The 20,735-nt window shown below is 40.7% G+C and overlaps 1 protein-coding gene across 1 annotated transcript in view; it reads left to right on the forward strand.

Moving 5' to 3' along the window:
* The window catches only part of GALNTL6 (polypeptide N-acetylgalactosaminyltransferase like 6), a 976,122-nt gene that overhangs the window by 358,530 nt on the left and 596,857 nt on the right, over positions 1-20,735 (forward strand). The window contains exon 2 of the mRNA XM_065405341.1: positions 4,746-4,854. Within this exon, the coding sequence (XP_065261413.1) occupies positions 4,746-4,854 (109 nt within the window). The remainder of the gene's footprint in view (positions 1-4,745; positions 4,855-20,735) is intronic.

The raw sequence follows: 20,735 nt of genomic DNA on the forward strand, positions 1-20,735 counted from the left end.
AGCCCCAATCTCAAGGTCCCTAGACAATGGGAGTACAAACTTGCAGTTTAAGGGTATATGTACACTTAAAGCACTATAGTGGCACTGCTACAGCACTTCAGTGTAGATACTACCTACCCTGCCAGGAGGTATTCTCCTGTCTGTGTAGGTAATCCACTTCCCTGGTGGGTAGTAGCTAGGTTGACAGAAGAATTCTTCCATTGATCTAGTCCTGTTTCCACTGCAGTGGTAGCTTCCCTTACAAATTGGTTCATATTACATTGTGATATTTTCAGCTCTTGAATTAAGAGTTAGAATTCCTACTACTAGAACTCTCTCTCTCTCTCTGTGTGTGTGTGTGTGTGTGTGTGTGTGTGTATGTGTATGTATATATTGAGGTTTTGTTTGTTTTGTTTTCCTTTCCTGTTAGCTATTTTTGAAGGGTCACCTAGGCCTATCAAAAATCCAGAACAGGACTTCTGATGGATATAGATAACTACTATATTTACTCATGCATTGGATTAATGAGCTGGGGCTCCAGCTTGTTTGTTGCATTGTATTTGGATTTATATTTACCCTTTTTCCTAAATTAATTTTAGTAAATGTATTTATTAAACTATGTTGTGGTTGCAAGAAAGATCCATAGTACATTAGAATTGTAAATGCTATCCAGTAAAGTAAATACAAATAATTAACAAGAGTATGTCTAAATGCAAGTTAGCTGTAGGCTGCGTCACTAAATGCTCTCAGTGTGGTGTGATATTATTTAAATTTTATTTAATGAGCGAGAATGACCCCAGGTGTAGGGTTTCGCAGGAAGGTATGATCACAGAGAGCAGAGTTGTACTTAATTTTGTCAGGGTAATATCCAGTATGGACACCATGTTCTTTTGAAAATGAACTTTTAAATTCTTAGTTCAACACTCATGGACTGTAAACTGAATCAATCACGTGCAATTATTAGAATGCATATCAGTGAGTTCAGTACTCGAGTAGGAACATTTTCACTTACAGAAATGACAGTTTATCAAGCAATAATTTTGTTCAGTATTTTTCTCCGTTGTTAACCAGTTTTCTCTGTATTATGTTAACAAGTAGAAACTGTCTCTTACCAGAACACTAGAATCTATTATTTTGGTGAAAATACTAAAGTAAGCAAACCTCCTCTCCATCAAATTGCTCTTGGCATTCATCAAAAATCAGTTGCAGTGCGAATTTTATGTGAAGGAGCAAATGGTTTCTATAAAAGGGAGGTCTGCAATGAATTTCACAATTCTCCTTAAGAGTAGAGAACAGATATGTGGAAGGTATGGATTCTAAATAAACACCTTGGGTTTTGTTTTTGCTAAAAATAGTTTAAACGCTACCTCTAGCTCTGTAGTTTCTAAGAATATACATTTTTTTATTAAAAGATAATGGAATGACTGCTTTTCCGACCTCAGTAATACAGACTGGATTGCATTTCCAGTTATAGGTTTGTAAGTTACTTGCCCCTACTGTAAGAATTAAGCAGTGACCTATATTAGGTCATATTAGAATTTAAAATCATCATGATAGAAATGTGGATAAAGTAGTGAATTCCTTCTGTGGCAGAGATTTTCCTTTCCCTCCTCCACTCAGTTTTCAGTCTATTAATAGGTACTCTTGGGACAGTTGAAACTACTGCAGTATTTAGAGATACTTGATAGTCTATGAATTTGAGTATTAGTTTCCTGTCATCAGAAAATACAGTATTTCAAACAATCAAGGAAAATCAAATAAGCATGACTGACAGATCTAAATCTGATCGCCAAAATGTTTATGCACATTTCTGACATAAAAACAAAGCAATCAAACATCACTGAGCTAATGCATGCAGCTGTCCTATTTTTTTTCCCTTCCACCCCCCTGTTACATGTAATAAGCTGGATTTGCTTTAGTCTTGTACTGCAAAACCATTGAGTATCACCCATGTTTGTGCTGCCAGTAACACTAAGTGTCTACATCATTAATGGAAGAGGACTGAGTCCTGTGTTCATTCAGTTCATATACTTTAAACAGATGAGATTAATAACCATTTTTAGTGCAATATAAGACTTTGGAATGGTTGCAGTGTTGTTCAGTGGAATGCTGATCAAATGTTGCTTCCCTAGGGTTGCCTTTCAAGCAGATCTTTGTTTCCATTGCTGCACACTTGAAAACATTTGTAAGGTGCATAAATATGAATATGCTTTCCATTTTGCATAACTTTTTGGCTTGAAGCTGCAATTAACAGAACAGACCCACTTTTTACATTCAATTTAAGTGACAGTTTTCATATCCGGTAGATAGCAGTAAACACGTATAATATTCCACCTTGCTTGCATTTCCATGTCTACATAATTTCTGAGCAAGTTTTCTTATATTAAGGGTTTGGAAAAAATCTCCAGTAGCATTTGAAATTACCTTTTCAGTGCCATACAGTCTGTCAGATTTGGATTTTATTTACGGTCTGCTACTTTTATTTAATGATACTTTATCATTTCATTTTTAAGAGTCTTTTCCAAAAAGAGAGTCATAGACAAAAAAATATTTTACTGTTGGAGGCAGGTGAAATATATTGTGGAAGCAGGGCTCAAAACTGGCTCGTGCATGTTGGCACCATTTATCTGTACCGCTTCCACACTTATTACCTGCAAGAGAACCTTGACAAAGTGGCAGGGAACATTGCTCGGGCTAGTTTCCACATTGTGTGCTGACTGGTGTTCTATCCTCTCTGACTGTATTTAGGCAGAGAGCATGAAAACTGTTAACCATTCTGTTCCCTCAGGCAGAGGGGTATGGCTGAGCCTAAGGACCTCAGTAATCTGAGGGCGGGGGGGGAGGAAAGTAAGGTGGAAACTTGGCTTCTAACTGGAAGTGGAAAGGGCTATATAGAAATTCCAGCTCTGTTATCCAAGGAAGAGAGGATGGGGAGTATGTTATGGTTCAATGGGTAGGAGACCGCATAGTGGACAAGGCAGTATGGTCCAGGGGTTAAGATGCAGGACGGTAATCTTATGACTAGATTTTATATAGTCCCTGTGGAAATTGTCATGTGCGATCTACCTATTCCAGATGAGACCTGTCTCTGGGGGCTTGTCTCCACTTACCGAGGTATCGATGCACAGCGATTGATCCACTGGGGGTTGATTTTTAGTGGGTCTAGTGAAGACCCGCTAAATCAACCGCCAATCGCTCTCCCATCGACCCTGATACTCACCTTTTGCTGCTCATTCCGGTGAAGTTGACAGGAGAGTTTCTCCCATAAACCCAGCACGTTGTAGACACTGCAATAAGTCGACCTAAAGTACATCTACTCCAGCTACATTATTCACATAGCTGGACTTGTGTAACTTAAATCGATTTAGCCCCATAGTGTAGACCTGCCCTGGGTGTGTCAGTTACAAGTCAGGCCTAGTGGGGGTACTCAAATCTTTTTCTGAAGATTTTGGAAGCATTTCCTGTCAGTTTACCATTTGATCCTTTAAAGCAAAAAAAAAAAATGTTTTACTATGTGGGTGAAATAATATTCAAAACTGAAAAAAGGATCAAGGTTTGGTGTGCATGTGATTAAACGCAGTGGAAATGTGCTGCTAACCAGTGTACATTCTGAGACAAATTCTGCCCTTTAGCTATGTGACTCTCTGCAATCAATAGGAATAGCATGTTTGTAACCAATGGCACAATTGTGTCCTGTGGTGATGACTTAACTCATAACTATTTCTAATGACTATAACTTGAAAGGTTATAGCATTTGCTACTGTTAAATGTATTGGCCCTGAAAGTGGGGCCGATTAACTGTGCTTGGGCAGGGTCCTGAGGCAGTGAAAAGGAGACTTTATGCCACCTTTTTGAAGCTTCACAATTCTGAGGCTGGCCAACTGACCTCCAGCATAAATTAAAGGAGCCCTAAATTGTTCTAATTTAAAATACACCTAGCTTCCTATGGTCCCAAGGCACTGGCCTGACAGCTGAGAATAGCCATAGCATAGAAATATCCTCTCCCAACAAACTGGGGGCTGGACTATGTAAGGCCAATATGCCAGCAGTACCTCTTGCCCCGTCTCTGGTTCCCACTATACCAGGCCCAGATCTACTGGCTTTACCTGCCTTTTGCATTAGTGGAGCAAAGCAAAGGGGCTGGAATAGACCCAAGAATGTGATCCTTTTTTGTGTACCAATAGTTTGCGTTTAAGAGCCCCATTGAGGTGTGCTGAGCACTTACATCTCCCGTTGTGAGCAATGATTAAATTGCTGGACAGCTCTTGAGTTTACGGGGTTGGGAGGAGTTGTGTGTGTCCTGGGTGTTTTGTAAACTGCTCGCTTTCAGTGAATCATCCTCCTTCCCTTTACAATATGCTCTTGCTATGAAAAATCAATGGGAGTGAGAAATACAAGGTTGAAGCAGTGGTACAGTTTTACTGTTCTTCTGTGGCTATTAGTCATTTAGTCAAGAAAGAAATTATGTTGCTTTCTTGCTGAATTTTCAGGTCCAGCTAGACTTGATTTACTGCATGTGGGGTTCAATATGTGCCTTGTATTAGCCAAATACCTTGCAGACAAGAATGGCAGACTCAAAAATCAGCGCTACAAAATATTTAATCCCCTTTACAGTTGCATTGTTGTACAATACCTGGTACAGAATTAAACTTGTTAGAAACCAATTTTATATTAACTTTCAGTTGAAAGGATGCCACAATTCCTGTATTAGATCATAAATGCCTCTATGCTTTAATAATAAAAATCATTCTCCTCCTTTTCTACAGACATTTCCACTGAGCCTGGGAGATGGACAGCTCTATGCCTGGACGGATGGCTTGAAAAGAAAGGACTGGCATAACTATGAAAGTATTCAGAAAGATGCTATGCGTACAGGTATGGTGCTCAAAGTAAATGTAAATCTCTCACTTGTTTTTCCAATGAGGCATTTTTCCATTTGCTGATGCTAGCTTTCTGAGGTTTGCTCAGATCTAACTGCAATATCTCATCAGGACATGAGATTTCAAGTTGAGATGATCGACCAAGTAGAAATAAAACCTTGATTGGCAGAATAGGTAGGTGAAAAGAAAAGCAAGTTTTACTAGCCCTTATATAGTAGTTGCGTCTTTATCATGCTAGCTATAAGTGAAAATAATTTATTCTGTTCTTTTTTGAAACCAGTCTTGATATCTTAACTAAATAGACTAGAAGCTATGGTTTCCCCCAAAAAGAAGAGGATGCTTTACTTAGACTGTTCCAAAATCATTGTTGTTGGAAGGTCAGTTCTCACCCAGTATCAAGAACCTCAAGGTTATATTGAGCACAAATGAATCCAAATAAGTTCTAAGCCTACTAATATGTTGGTCTGTCTCATTTACTCTGGCCTTCAGGTCACAAAGAGATCTAATAGTATGATAACCCTCTTCATATGGCTATATGCCACAAATGGAGGGAAAATATCAGTGTTATTCCTTGAAGTGCTCCTCCCACTCATAAACACAGGAATATGCTTCAATTTACCACTTTTTTGTTGCTTAATGTAAGTTATAACTACCCTATATGAAAGGGATTACATTAAAAGGAGTACTAGAATCACAGAAATTTAGGACTGGACAGGTCCTCGAAGTCATGTCCAGCTCCCTGTGATAAGGCAAGACCAAAAAAATCTAGTCCATCTCCAACAGGTGTTTTGTCCAACCTGTTCTTAAAAACCTCCAAAGACAGGGATTGCACAGCCTCTCTTTGGAGGTCTATTCCAAAGCTTAACTGCTCTTAGTGTTAGAAAGTTTTGTCCTAATAGCTTACCTAAATCTCCCTTGTTGCAGATTAAGCCATTACTACTTGCCCTACTTTCAGTGGACATGGAGTATGGTTGATCACCATTCTCTTTATAACAGCCTTTAACATATTTTGAAGGCTATCAAGTCTCACCGCTTTTCTCAAGACTAAATATGCCCAGTTTTTTAACCTTTCCTCATAGGTCAGGTTTTTAAAACATTTTTGTTGCTCTCCTCTGGACAATCTCCAATTTGTTCACATCTTTCCTAAAGTCTTGTATACTGGATTGGACACAATACTCCAGCTGAGGCCTCACCAGTGCCAAGTGGAATGGAATAATTCCATCCCATGTCTTATTTAGAACATTCTTGTTAATACAGCCTAGAATATTAGACTTTTATTTATTTATTTATTTATTTATTTTGGAACTACATCATGTTGTTTTTGATTCATGCAATTTGTGATCCTCTCTAACCCCAAGATACTTTTCAGCAGTAGTACCACCTAGCCAGTTATTCCCCATCTTGTAGTTGTGCATTTGTTTTTTCCTTCCTAAGTATGTTACTTTGTACTTGTCTTTATTGCATTTCATCTTGTTGATTTTAGATCAATTCTCCAATTTTTTCAAGATTTTGAATTCTAATCCTGTCCTCCAAAGTGCTTGCAATTCTTCCCAGTTTGGTGTCCTCTGCAAATTTTGAAATTTGATAAGCATTTTATCCAACTCATCAATGAAAATATGTAATAGTACCAGACCCAGGACTGACACCTGTGAATCCCTATTAGATACACCATCCCAGTTTGAAAGTGAACCATTGATAATTAACTACTCTGAGTATGGTCTGTCAACCAATTGTGCACCCACCTTATAGTAATTTCATCTAGGCATCATTTCTCTAGTTGGCTTATAAGAGTGTCATGTGGGACTGTGACAAAAACCTTATTAAAATCGAGATCTCTTCCACTGCTTCCCCTATATCTACTAGGTCAGTAACCCTTATCAAAAGGTGAGGAGCAATAGTCAAATCCAGCACTTATCAGAACAGTGATTGAAAGTTGGTATGCTGTGGCAGTTTGACTTCTGTGAAATTAATTTTGTTGTCTGAATCAAGTTGCTAGTGTTCAGTGTCCATGTCCCAGAAAGTACCGTTACAGCTTACTCTAATTGACAGTGTTGTTAGGCTCAGTAACTGATCTTGCAAGGTTCTGAGCACTCTCACTGCAATCCAGTAAAGCATTTAAACATGCTTAATTTTATAATCCCACTGACTTTTTTTTTTATCAAATGCAACACTGCTTCTAAAAAAATGTATCCTCTAATCTCCCCATGTATGTCTTAAGTGAATAGGAGTGGAGCATGTAAAGTTGTTACAGGAAAATACGCAATTGACATACCAGGTTGGACAAGTGTTCATTCTCATCCAGTATTCAATCTCTGACAGTGACAGAGTACCAGATGCTTCAAAGAAAAGTGCAAAAAATCAATGGAATTAAAAGTATTTTTATTTTTGTGGGTTTTTTGTTGGTGGAGCTGTATTTTGCTGAGGAATGTCATATGTTTGCTAACTGAGGTGGAAATTTTTTTAACAATCCACTTGATATTTTGGCAGCATGTCACTGATCCGTTGGTGTATTATGACTAATTAGAATATTACCAATTCCTATCCAAGGAACTGGAGTACTAAACTGTCTGTAAAGAGCCATGCACAACTGTGGCATCGCATGAATACTAATAATCATAATAGTCTGTAGTATAATGTCAACTGAGAAATTAGGAGAGACTGTAATGTAATTGTACCATCCAAGAGTCATCATCCTAATCTTCATGCTTAACTCTAGGAGAATGTCAGTAGCAGTTAAATAAAATTCTAATATCTTTTCTTATTGTCAATAATAATTAATTAAAATATATTGATGTGTTTATGGCTTTAGCTTCCTTGCTATAGCAATCACTGCAAGATTTCTTAGACAGTCATCTTTGGCAGGCACTGTCTAAACAGAGTTCATTATTATTCATTAGATTAAAATTAACTTTTAATGAAATCTTTCCTTTGACAGTCACAATATAATAAAGCAGGTGAAAAGTTGGAGTGCAAGAGACTCTGAATGTACTCTTTTGGGACATACTGTATTATTTTTCTTCTTACTACCAGAAGAAAATTTATCTGAAATCTACTTCTGGTTAAAATTATCTAGGGAATAATCCTCTCAATCTGAAGACATGAAAATAGCAGCAATGAAAAGACTTCTCCTGAGACTTCAGAAATGTCAGTCACAGCTCACTACATTGAAAAATATAAATGAAGTCTTTTTAAAATTCAGCTTCACTGTTTATCTCTAAAGCTCACAGTTTCCAAGGTACGGGGGATGTTAATTTCATAAATCTAATTATGGAGAGATGCTAGTCTAGCTGTGATTAAGGTTATTGTTACAAGTTTTGTTCTAAAGCCAAATTTTGACCCTCTTCTAGTTTCACTGAAACAAAACCAATGTGCCTGTAATTATGCACTTGTGGCTCTCTATCCAGGAGGAAAACTGGGATAATTTGGGGTTAAATAGACAAGACATTTGCAAGACATGACAGATGTATATAAATTGATATACAATATTCTAGCCCATCTTTTTGGCGTCCTATCTTTTAAATGCCTTGGCCTATAAATTCTGAATTTGGTTCGTTTCCTCAACAGGACTGCCCCTTTAAAATCAGTGGGGCATCTGTGAGCTGCTGGGGTCCATTTGTGGTATGCTCACAGTCTCAAGGTCTCATAACCATATTCCAAGGTCACATCTGTGAGCAGGGATAATATCCAAGAAGGGTGCCAGTGTGGGATGGCTCTGAGCTGGAGGAAAAAGAGACAGGCTCTGATGTGATGAGGTCTTGATGAGCAGAGGACTATGGTGAGAACTGGGGTATATCTACCCGGTCTAAGCCCAGATCTACAGACTTGGGCTTGCACTACAGTGCTAAAATCAGCAGTGTAAACATTGCAGCCTGAGCTGGAGGTGGGGCCTATGGAGAGGGATGGGTTTCAGAGCCTGACCTGCAGTGCAGGCTGCAATGTTTACACTGCTGCTTTTAGCGACAGCGCGAACCCAAGTCTGTAGACTTGGGATCTGAGACTCGCTGCCACGGGTTTTAAAATGCAGTGTAGACATACCGTTAGTTGAGGGCTCCTGCAGAGATTGAGCCCCTCAGAAACTAACCTTTCTTCTTTAAGTGATTATCCACACAGATTCCACTCTTTGCACACATGTGACCCATATGCAGCACAAGATTGGATTCTTTTGGCCAGCAGTGTCTATTGGGGATGTGCCTGCATTCTAGGTCCCCTTGTATCCACTCACCTGAAAACATAAAGGGCAAAGCAGGCCCAACGATGCCTCCACTCCTCCTTATTACTTATGGCAGCAGACCTGAATCCCCTACAGTGTTGGCTTGCTCTTCCCATGGTGCAGTTTATTTTTCCTTAGCCTTGTATAAAATCTGTAGTTTTTCTTTTTTTTATAACAGCCAGAAAATAAATAAATATCTTATTTTATATATATATTTATATTTATAAGTCTGTTAGTCTAGAACCCACCCCCACATACAAGGTATTGGCACTATAACAGAAGCCAAGACACCAAGATTTAAGACCTGTCCTTCATGAAACATATCCACATCTATTAATGACTGCATTTCCAGTGTCTGCTTTCTCTTGAAGGACATGTCCCAGAGTACTGTTCAGTCTGTTGCTCTTTTCTAGAATACTCACTGTGAAGAGGAAGGCTACGAAAGGCCTCAGCCATTGGATTAGTTTCTCTTGGTGCATCAGTGAGCTGTTGTTCCATCCTCAGCTCCAGGGAGACATCCACTCAAAGGCCCCATTCGTTCTCCACTATGTTATATCAACAGAAAGGAGCACCACCTCAAGGATGAGCCCAGGTGCATGACACCATCCCTTGTACCTGGCAGAGGCAGAAGGGTCGTCAGAGTTGATTTGTCTCAGGCTCATTCATCCAAGGATCATAAAAGCCCCAGTGAGGGCTCAGCTTAGGGTTTAGGATCCACCTAAGTGGTTTTCCTTGCAGGATCAAGGCTATAGTTTGTACAAATGCTTTGAGAATCTTTGGGATGAAAGATATTATGTAAACAATAATTAACCCACATCACTATTTACACTTATATTCAACATGGTCATTTAAAAACTTTAAGACAAACGCACTTCTGTGAAACAGCAAAATGTCCCATTGATCTTGCCAGTGGACAGTTCCGTTCCAACCAGAATAATGCTGTTCTTGACCCAAAACTTCCTCCTGTACTGTACCTTAAGAAATGTATAGTGTGTTTTTTTTTTAAAGAAACTACACCAAAGGCGGCCACACGAGCTGATTTTTCAGTGGCATTCACACTGCCCAGGTCCTGGCCACCGGTCCGGGGGGTTCTGCATTTTAATTTAATTTTAAATGAAGCTTCTTAAACATTTTAAAAACCTTATTTACTTTACATACAACAATAGTTTAGTTATATATTATACACTTATAGAAAGAGACCTTCTAAAAAAGTTAAATGTATTACTGGCACGCAAAACCTTAAATTAGAGTGACTAAATGAAGACTCGGCACACCACTTCTGAAAGGTTGCTGACCCCTGAACTACATCTTTTTCTGCCTACAGTTCTCCATCTGTGATCAACGTAGAAGTTGATTCACAACACTTTTTGATCTTCTTTCTGCTAAAATTTATCTACAGCACCAACATTAAATAAAATATTAAATAGAACTGCTTTTCAAAGGTTCTAGAGTCAGGTTCTGAGGACGTAGCAGAATGTGGCCCTTTTGGGAGAACAAGGAATCTAGTTCTTTGTTTCAGGTGACTACATGTATTTGAGTTGAGTATCAATGTAATTGGAGAAAGTCCTATCCTGGAAGTACGGGGATTGGTGTTGAGAAATATCAGGCCAGCCGTGACATTGAGCAGGCTTTTCCTTTGAGTCGTACGTTGTTCATTTAGTGCTGTATTTTGTGTGGTTTTTCAGAGCTACTTTTCCTCTGGGGCTAGACCAGTTGTAGGTTTAACTTATTTCAATCAGGGCAACAAAGCAGAGTTCAACACAGCCAAGGCTTGGGCTATGATGCCCTGAATAAGCCAATGTCTCGGCCACCTTGGTCCTAATTAAATGTGTTTTCATCAGCTGCCAGAGTTTTGACAATGCCAGAATAGCTGAATAATAACTTCTGATGCCTGGTTGTGCTGATAGCTGTTGGTTAACCAAGTGCACTTGGAGAGTTAGTCCACATAAGTATCCTATTTAAATCAGACAGGAAAAGTATAATTCTGAAACAATATGGTGTATGGTTCACCATTCTCAACATAGTGACTGAAATTTCCATCTGGCACATGACCTATAAATATAAACAGAAGCGAAGGTGGTTTACCATATGGTATTCTTGGATCTCTAGTTGGCTCTGGATTTACAGGTAGCAGCAAATATCAAATGGCTTAAACTGTATGTGAAATGTTTATTTTTCCATATTGCTTCCCTGGTATGGATATTCATGATTTTTAAAAAAGCATTTTTCTGTGTTCTTTTCCCATGATTAAGGCTATTATTTAGTCATGGGTATTTTTAGTAAAAGTCATTGATAGGTCATGGGCAATAAATAAATAATTCATGCCCCATAACCTGTTCCTGTCTTGGGGTGCCTGCTGGGGCAGGGAGCCACTACTGCGGGGAAGGGGAGGCATCAGCACTGGCCACCACTGCTTGGGTGATCCCTGGGGCCAGCAGCGGCCGGTGCAGCTGGGTGCGGGCTGCCTGAGCATCTGGCTGCAGAGCCGCTCCAGCCGCAACCGGTGTGGCTGTCCCCAGGGATACCTGAGCACCTGGCCTTGGGGTCAGCCACATTGGCCACTGAAGAAATCACGGAAAGTCATGGAATCCGTGACCTCTGTGACAAACACGAAGCCCTACCCATGATTTCTGGTGGTTCAGTGATATCTTTCTTAGGCATCCAGAAAGGAGGTTGCTGCCTTTCCTTTCAGAGACAGACCTTACTGTATTATCTGTGCCTTTTGTGAACTTGAGGTTAGATTACTAGAGTGTATTCTATAGTAGGCTGTCATCAAGCCATTTGGAAGTTGGAGGTAGTGTAGAATATGATGTCCTGCTTATTAAGTGGAGTTTCTTGCCGAGCACATAGTCTGTTCAGAACACTGATCAGATAAGCAATCGATCAACCTCCTGTTGAAGTTTAAGGTTTTGACTGTAATCTTTGAATGGTGTGGGTCCCAGCTGTTTCAGAGACCACCTTTCTCTGGCACTGCAGTGATTGTGGCATTTGAGGTCATGTAAAGCACTTAAGCTAAAAGCATTTCCTGGCACAATGAGGTGGGCTGGTGGCAGGGCATTCTCAGCAAGGGTTTGGAACTGGCTTTCTTCCCTCATCTCTCAGAACCCATATTGTTGGCCAGAAGGTAACTCACCTATTCTCCTTGGGTATTTCCTGGCAAGCCTAATTTATAGAAGACATGACTGAAGAGATGGTAGAGAAGGGGTTGCGAGACAGTATTAGGAGATTTTCTTCTTTTTCAAGATCGTTGGGTATGCCCTGGCTTTTATTTTGTTGTAAAGTATTCTTGTAAATCTGTCTAATTCAGTTAGTTAAAGCAGAAAGTATACAGTTAATTATTGCCCTTTTAAGAGACGTTGGGTTCTATCACTTACATTCACTGATTTAAATGATCCTGAAGACAACTTCCCCCTCTGCAAAAAAGCAGTGGCACAGAACTCCCTTTTATTTCCCAAACCTCAGGGAGTGTGCCTCCCTCCAGCATCTTGCTGCTTCACTCACTGCTGCCCCCTTGACTATGGAATTGGGGTACCTGGGTGGCCAGGTGTATGTCTCACAGATACCTGTTCCTCTGGAGAGGTGCAACACCACTTGCCAAAAATTGTGCTCTAATTCACCTGTATTGTTCTAGGAAGTAGGAGTGGAGCATGTGAAGTGAATATATGACAATAGGAATTGGCAGATCATACTTATGTTCAGGGTAGACCATCACACTGCATTTGTACTAGCCCTCTGGTATTCAAGGAATAAACCATTGTTGGCCATTAGTACCCTGCCCCAACGCTGATCGCTGGAAAGAAACCCTTCTTCTGGTTCTGCTACAGGTGTTTCTCAGATCACCAGGGAGTAAATAACTAGGCTTGTGTGGCAAGTATGAAATACTATAGCTGGCTGACCTTGCCTGCATGAAGTCCTGGCAGCTCATAGACTAGCTAAGCAGTGCACAGTAAGAATAGGTGTGGTCCAGATAACTGGGAGGGATGAGTCTGACATGGTTGGGGAAACACTTCCCCCAATAACTTGTTGCTGCTAAAGACTATAAAAGCAGCAGTGGCCAAGTAGCCAGTTGCTGCTAGTGATCCAAGCCCCGGGCTGTGCAAAGGATGGAAGGTGAAAAACAATGTTTTGAATAAAATATGGTGGCTATCAGAGTTCAGCCCTAGTGAAACCGGTGTTATTTCATCTAGTTGTGCCAAGTACTTGTATTCAGAGGAAGGCATGGATCTCTGTTTTTGCACTTTAATACCTGTAATTGAAATACCTGTGAAGGGCATTGGAGGGTGTATGTTCAGAGATAAGTCAGTCCTGCTGATAAACTTAACAAAACATAAATATCTTTGATAGACATTTTAACAGTTTCTAATTTTTTCCTGCCTAATTTCGTTGCCTTTTTGCTAAGCAGTTCAGCAAAGCAGTCAAAAGATTACAATTGCTAAAAAAGGTTAATCAGAGAAACTGATTTTAGTGCAGCTGGTGTCATGACTTATTTCCGATAAGAAATCAGCATTAAACTAAGAATAGTTCCTATTAATTTAAACTCTTTTGGGAATTCAACTAAGAAACAGATGACATGTCTTGATGAGGAACCTGCTTAATTTACATTAAAAAAGCAAACAGTGAAAGGCACTGTCATAACTATAAAGGGAAGGGTAACAGCTCTCCTGTGTACAGTACTAAAATCCCTCCTGGCCAGAGACTCCAAAATCCTTTTACCTGTAAAGGGTTAAGAAGCTCGGGTAACCTAGCTGACACCTGACCCAAAGGACCAATAAGGGGACAAGATACTTTCAAATCTTGGGGGGGGGGGGGGGGGAAAGGCTTTTGTGTGTGCTCTTTGTTTTAAGGGGTGGTTCGCTCTTGGGACTGAGAGGGACCAGACATCAATCCAGGTTCTCCCCATCTTTCTAAACAAGTCTCTCTTATTTCAAACTTGTAAGTAAAAAGCCAGGCAAGGCGTCTGTTTTACTTTATTTTCTCAACTTGTAAATGTACCTTTTACTAGAGTGTTTATCTTTGTTTGCTGTACTTTGAACCTAAGACAGAGGGGGGGTCCTTTGAGCTCTTTAAGTTTGATTACCCTGTAAAGCTATTTTCCATACTGATTTTACAGAGATGATTTTTGCCTTTTTCTTTAATTAAAAGCCTTCTTTTAAAGAACCTGATTGATTTCTCCTTGTTTTAAGATCCAAGGGGGTTTGGATCTGTATTCACCAGGAGTTGGTGAAAAGTTTCTAAAAGCTTCCCAGGGTAGGGAATGGTGGCAGCGGACCAGAACTAAGCTGGTAGTTAAGCTTAGAAGTCCTCATGCAGGCCCCTACATTTGTACCCTAAAGTTCAAAGTGGGGATACAGCCTTGACAGGCACAAAATGTACAATGGCATAGTTCTGTTCAGATGAGTAGTAAGCAATATGCCACATTGGCATTTCTGAATCAAACTGGAAATATCACCCTCTAAGTAGGGATGTTAATCTTCCTGTTAGCAAAATTCATCTTGTTTTTTACACTGATCCCAATCCTGCAAAATATCATATGCCTCATGAAAGGGGCTGTGTATTTTTGACTCCCATTAAAGTCAATGGCTGTTGCAGTTGCTCAGTACCTAATTTGCTTACCTAAATTCTCAGTTTGGCTCTGCCAAAAAAAAAAATGATTTTTACTATTTGATTTAGTGGAGTGCAGGGGTGTGAAATTATATGGGGTGTATTCTAGGCAGGGCAGGTATTGCCACCTATAATTAAGGTTGTCCCAACACTTCCCTTTACAAGATCCTGTTTTCAGTTGCTTATAACACTGCCAAACACAAACTGTTTGGGCTTATATTTTCCATGCCGAATAACTCATAGTTGATTGTTTTTTGAGCCTAGGCAACATAGAGGAGGAAGCTGTCTGATTCAAATGTAGAGGGGACAAGAGCTGGATCAGGGTGGGGGGGGGGGGGTGTGGAGCCGGATGTGGATTGAGATAAGGAGTGGGAGGGAGAAATTAACAGGCTGGGCAAAGGCCCTGAGACCAAGAGACAAGGTAAGGGAGGGGAGACACTGGAATTGGACAAAGAGCCTGAGGAGGGAGACTGGAAACCAGTGGGGATGGGGGAAACTGAAGGACAAAGGATGGAGAAAGACTGTTTGGATGAGGAGTCAGGAAGGGGGAGAACTGGAACAAGTATGAGACTCCTGATAAGTGGAGATCAGAACTGGCTAGTGGAGGCAGCATGCTGAGATTGGATGAGAAACCAAGAGTGGAGAAAGATGTCTGGGACTGGAACAGATTGGTGGGAACAGGGCAGAAGAATCTGTAACCACTTGAGCATGGCCCTCTCCAGAGCCTAGAATGAAATTAACAGTTTCTGTCTCTCACCATTTCGGTCAGCAAATATTTGTGGAAGGCACTGGCCAAGTGTCCCATGCCTTTCTAGTACTGCTGCACATAATGGATGACAACATACTACTGTTATCAGTCACTCTATTAGCTCACATGGCAAAGGTCTCTGTGGTGCATCCAAAAGTTCCAACACTGCAGATGATCCATGTGAGTGGCAACATGAGTACATTAACATCAAAGGCTAAGAAATGTGCAACCTTAATTCAGCCCCCTTGTGCATATGCATTATGATAGTCTTTAATTGCATGATCACATTTTTTTTCTGGGGGATCTCTCTCCCACTGCACAGGACTGATGGGATGAATCAGGCTTGTGTAGACTGTTCCTCATTTGTTACAGAAGTTGGAAAGCGTGCAGTGAATGAAGCAGGGGGTTGAAGGAAGTGGAAGGACAATCTTGCCATTAAAGCAGTAGAATGTTGCCCTGGAGAATTAGATTCTATCCTGCCTCTGCCACAGAGTTCCTCTGTGGTGCTGGGCAAGTCACATAAACCAAACTTCTCAGTGATGGTCGCCAAAGCCATTCCTTGGATAGGGCGAATTGGGGCCACTGCCCCAGGCCCCGCACTTGATAAAATCATGAGGCAGGCGATCAAGGTGAGGAGGCAAACAGGGATGCGAGTGCATACGGGCAGTGGGGCAAGGAGGATCCCCCTTCCCCCCAGCACCTCCTGCCTGCCAGCGGGCCCCGCCAATCAGCGCCTCCCCTTCCCTCTGTGCCTACCACAGATCCAATGTTTCATGGCGTCAAGAGGCGCTGGGGGGGAAGATAGAGGAGCGAGAGCGCAGCATGCTTGGAGGGAGGGGGCGGAACTGAGCAGGGAAGAGCTGGGGCAAGGGCGGGAAGATGCAGGGGAGGAGTCAGACCCTGGGGGAAACGGTGGAGTGGGGTCAGGGCTTGGGGGGAGCACCCCCTGGCAGCTTAGAAACTCAGCGCCTATGTTCCGGGCCCCACACCGCCCTAGAGTCGGCCCTGATGGTCTCTAATTGTTGCTCATTTTCTGGGTGCCCTATTTGAGACACTGAGGTTTGGTTTGCAGAAGTGCTGAGCATTCAGATCTGCAACTGAAGTCGATGTGATGTGGTTTGAATGTAGGAAGTGCTATATAATGCAAAGAAATCCTGAAAAATCTGGTAGTAGGTGTCAGTATGGGCATACAAAATTGGTGAATACTTTGACATTAATCTTTCTGAGCCTCAGTTCCTTATCTGTGAAAAGGGGATAATACCATCTCCTCACCTCACAGGCATGTTGTTAGACTACAAATTGATGTTTGTGAATCCGGCAGAGGTTAGAGCAGTGGTGGGCAACCTGCAGCCCATGGGCCACACATGGCCCGTCAGGGTAATCCGCTGGCATGCCATGAGACAGTTTTACATTGACCGTCCGCAGGCACAGCTGCCCGCAGCTCCCAGTGGCTGTGGTTCGCCGTTCCCATCCAATGGGAGCTGCGGGAAGCGCCGCGGGCCGCTGGTTGTCTACTACTGGGTTAGAGAAAACCCCATGAGGAAACTGATAAATTTGTATTTAAAACCGTGTTTGAAAAGGGTGCAGCAAATAAAGTGTAGGATCACACATTGAGAAATGGGAGGAAGACAAAATATTAACTGCTCGTTATGTGTACACTGAAGGATGCAGCAGTCGTGTGGGGAAAAAAGTGTGATCATGCAATTACAGACAGTATCATAATGCATACACACAAGGGCTGAATTAAGGTTGCACAGACATTAATTCTGGCATTTCCTAACTTTTGAGTGCTTCACTTTGTGACCTTAATTATGATTTTCTAAAGTAGTTCTCTGTGGTATTTTCTTTGCTTTTAAAAAAAACTGGGGGGGGGGGAAACAAATTTGATTATGAAGCATAATAATGACACTGTTTTGGAGTACACAAACCCTATGATGGCCTGGAAGGAGTTAATGAGAGCCTGTGAGCTCAATTAGCTCCTCCTTGTTATAACTGTGTGAGGGGTGTCCATTCTGGAGGGAGAAGTTAATCCTATTGGCCATAGTGTTGCACTGAAAGCTCATGTTCAGTTGATTGTCTAGCTCCACCCACAAATGTTTTTCATAGTTTCTGCTTACAGGATGGGGGACTCTATCCCAGGAAGTGTGGCCTACATTCAGAGAGAGAGATGCTCGCTCGCTCGCTCGCTCTCTGCTTGCTGGCACCCAGTTTACCAAACAATCTATATTGCTCTGTATCACTGACCTATCCTTCTCATTATTTACTACCCTCCCTACCCCTGATCTTGTGTTCTTGTTTTCCTCCAGATCACTGATCAATAGGGTTGCCAATTTTAGTTAAAAGTACTCCTGGAGGATTCATCACATAACATAACCCTTAATTAAAGATTAATAATTCCTGGAGACTCCAGGAGAATCCTGGAGACTTGGCAACCCTACCGATAAAACTGTTAAATAGAATAAGGCCAAGAACCAATCCCTGTGGGATGCCACTAGAAATACACCCTTTGCTGATCATTGTCCATTTACTATCAGTTAGCCAGTTTTTAATTCTTTTACCATGTGCCATGCGAGTCCACTGAGTCCTACCTCTTGTTAAGCCAAACAAGTTTGTTTACATTTATGGGAGATCATGCTGCCCGCTTCTTATTTACAATGTTACCTGAAAGTGAGAACAGGCATTTGCATGGCACTGTTGTAGGCCGCATTGCAAGGTATGTACGTGCCGCATATGCTAAATAGTCATATGTCCTTTCATGCTTCAATTTGTAGGTTTTAAAATTTTACATTGTTTTGTTTTTGAATGCAGTTATGTAAAAAAAAAAATCTACATTTGTAAGTTGCATTTTCACCATAGAGATTGCACTACAGTACTTGTAATGAGATTAATTGAAATACTATTTTTTTACAGTGCAAATATTTCTAATCAAATATAAAATGAGCACTGTACTCTTTTGTTATTGTGTTGCAATTGAAATTGATATATTTGAAAATGTAGAAAAACATCCAAGAATATTTATAATAAATTTAAATTGGTATTCTAATTGTTTAGTAGTGTGATTAAAACGGCAATTAATCATGACTATTTTTAATCTCATGATTAATTGCAATTTTTTAATTGTTTGTCAGCCTTAATATTTTCCTCTTACTGTATACTGACCTCTGAGTAGAGTTATTGTGTTATGATTTGAAATAAATCCCAGGATCACCCCCTCCCAAAACCACTGACCAAGATTTAGTAATGGCCTGTCACAGTGGGGGTATAATTCACGTGGCAGGTGAGCTGGGCAGATGTTACACAGTGATTAAAAGCTTATTTAATGGTAGACAAATCAATACCAATGGTTGTGTTTTCATATATATATACAATATTCCATAAACAGGGATTTTATTTAAACCAAAACAAACAGAAGTGGATTCCACATATCTACAATAATGCTAAATATACGAAGAATATACATAAAAAAGTGAATACACACATACTAAACTTACTACTATGCATACTACAGTAAATATAATCTTCTAGATAAAAAAAATCTATATCTACCTCTTTGTACAGGCTATTATGGGTTATTAGTTTAAGGCTCCCCTTTCCCTAAATATCTTACTAGGTGCTTTTTAACGCCCATGTCAGTCTTTGAGCCTCAAGCATCTCATCTCTTCCTGAAGAGATAGACTTGATTGCAGTGCTGCTTGCTGGGGTAGGGGGGTGCACATCAGACCAGATCCATGAGATCTGAAGGACCTTTGGTTCTCCCTTCTGGATATCCAGGATAACATGGATCGAGTGATGGGGGACGAGCAAATCCGATGCTCAGGAACACACCATCGCGCACGGACTGACCTGACCAGCCAGCTTTAAACTAAAGGGACCTTCTCCTGCCTGTCTCTGTCCTGCTTTGCCTCAGCCTCTCCACTTACTCTGTTTCTTTGTCATGGTTTCCCTCCATCCCTCTGGCTGCCTCCTCCTCTCCAATCCTGTTTCTCTGTTTGCTCACAGACTGTTTCTCTCCATCTCTCTTTCAAGCTCCCCCCACCCTCTGTTTTCCCTCCCACTGAAGGGAAGAGCTTTCTCTTCTCCAGAGAACACTGGCAGCGCATTCACCCTGAATCCACCCTAAATAATACATCTCCTTATAGGATTGAGTTCCTTTATCATATTTGCATTAGCTTTGATCTCTGAAACAGTTGAATCTTTTTTGGCTAAAATAAAAAAAAAGCAGCCTGAGGCAGATGCCTGGCATGGAAAAGTACAGACCAAATATTTGAAGTTTGCCACAGTTACAAGCAACTAAAAAGATGGCTGCTGGCATATTCTGTGCATTACAAACTCCAATTAGAGTCCGTCAGGTGCTCTAGGCTATACAGGCTCTTGCCCTCAGTGGGCTACTACAAATGCAAACAGATTCCAAGTAACATTTGTGCCACAGAATTAGTGATTCAAATGCGGGAGAGCCATTTCTGATTGCCAAGCTTTCTGCATTGTGAAATACTGGGGGACTAAGGGACAGGAAAATTGATGAATTTTTCCAGTCAAGCAGAACTGGTGGAAACCAAAAATCTGACTTTTAAAGATGTACCCAATTCGCTTTTGCTCTGATTTAGAGCTGTCCCCTTAAAATTAAAGGCAATTGAAGTGACTTTGGAAAACTCACACCCTGAAGTTTCACTGAAGTCTTTGTCTTTTAAAAACATGAGTATCAGATTGTTACTGAATGAATATTTTGAGGCAATATTCTTTGTTCTTTGTCTCATAATTTTGGAGATGCATATTTTACCGGGTTTTTTACTGTCCCCATTGTGTTCTTAAATGGCTGTCACAGAAAATTCAGTATAATGGAAAGATAGTTAATTTGTGGAAAAAGGATGCTAACTGCTAAACATCTGTGCTGCAGCATTGAACATAATTTAAAGACAGATTTAGCTTTCAAAGGAGGTTGGTTAAAACTCGAGTGATTTTAAAATGCCTTTTTCAAAGATAGTTTGTGTTTGAACATTGACTCTTTTGCTCTTGTGTACAAATATGCTCCCTCAGGAAGAGAGATTTAAAATATTTTCAATCTCCCAGTTGTTAACTTGGCAGCTATTCTACCATTCTCTGTTTCTTTGGCTGTGAGAGCTATTATAGTGGCTGCTTTCATTTTTTTTTTTTTTTTTTTTTTTAAAGGGAAGTAGACGTTGGAAGGGGGGAATGAATTAAAACTCTGCTTCTCCTATGTATTCAGTCCAATGCTGGAGATAAAAATTGTATCTTAAAAATTGCAAGCAGTACACAAGCAATCCTATGCATCCGAAGAAGTGGGTTGTAGCTCACGAAA

This window comes from Emys orbicularis, chromosome 5 (assembly GCF_028017835.1).
Source record: "Emys orbicularis isolate rEmyOrb1 chromosome 5, rEmyOrb1.hap1, whole genome shotgun sequence".
Classification (NCBI taxonomy): Eukaryota; Metazoa; Chordata; order Testudines; family Emydidae; genus Emys; species Emys orbicularis.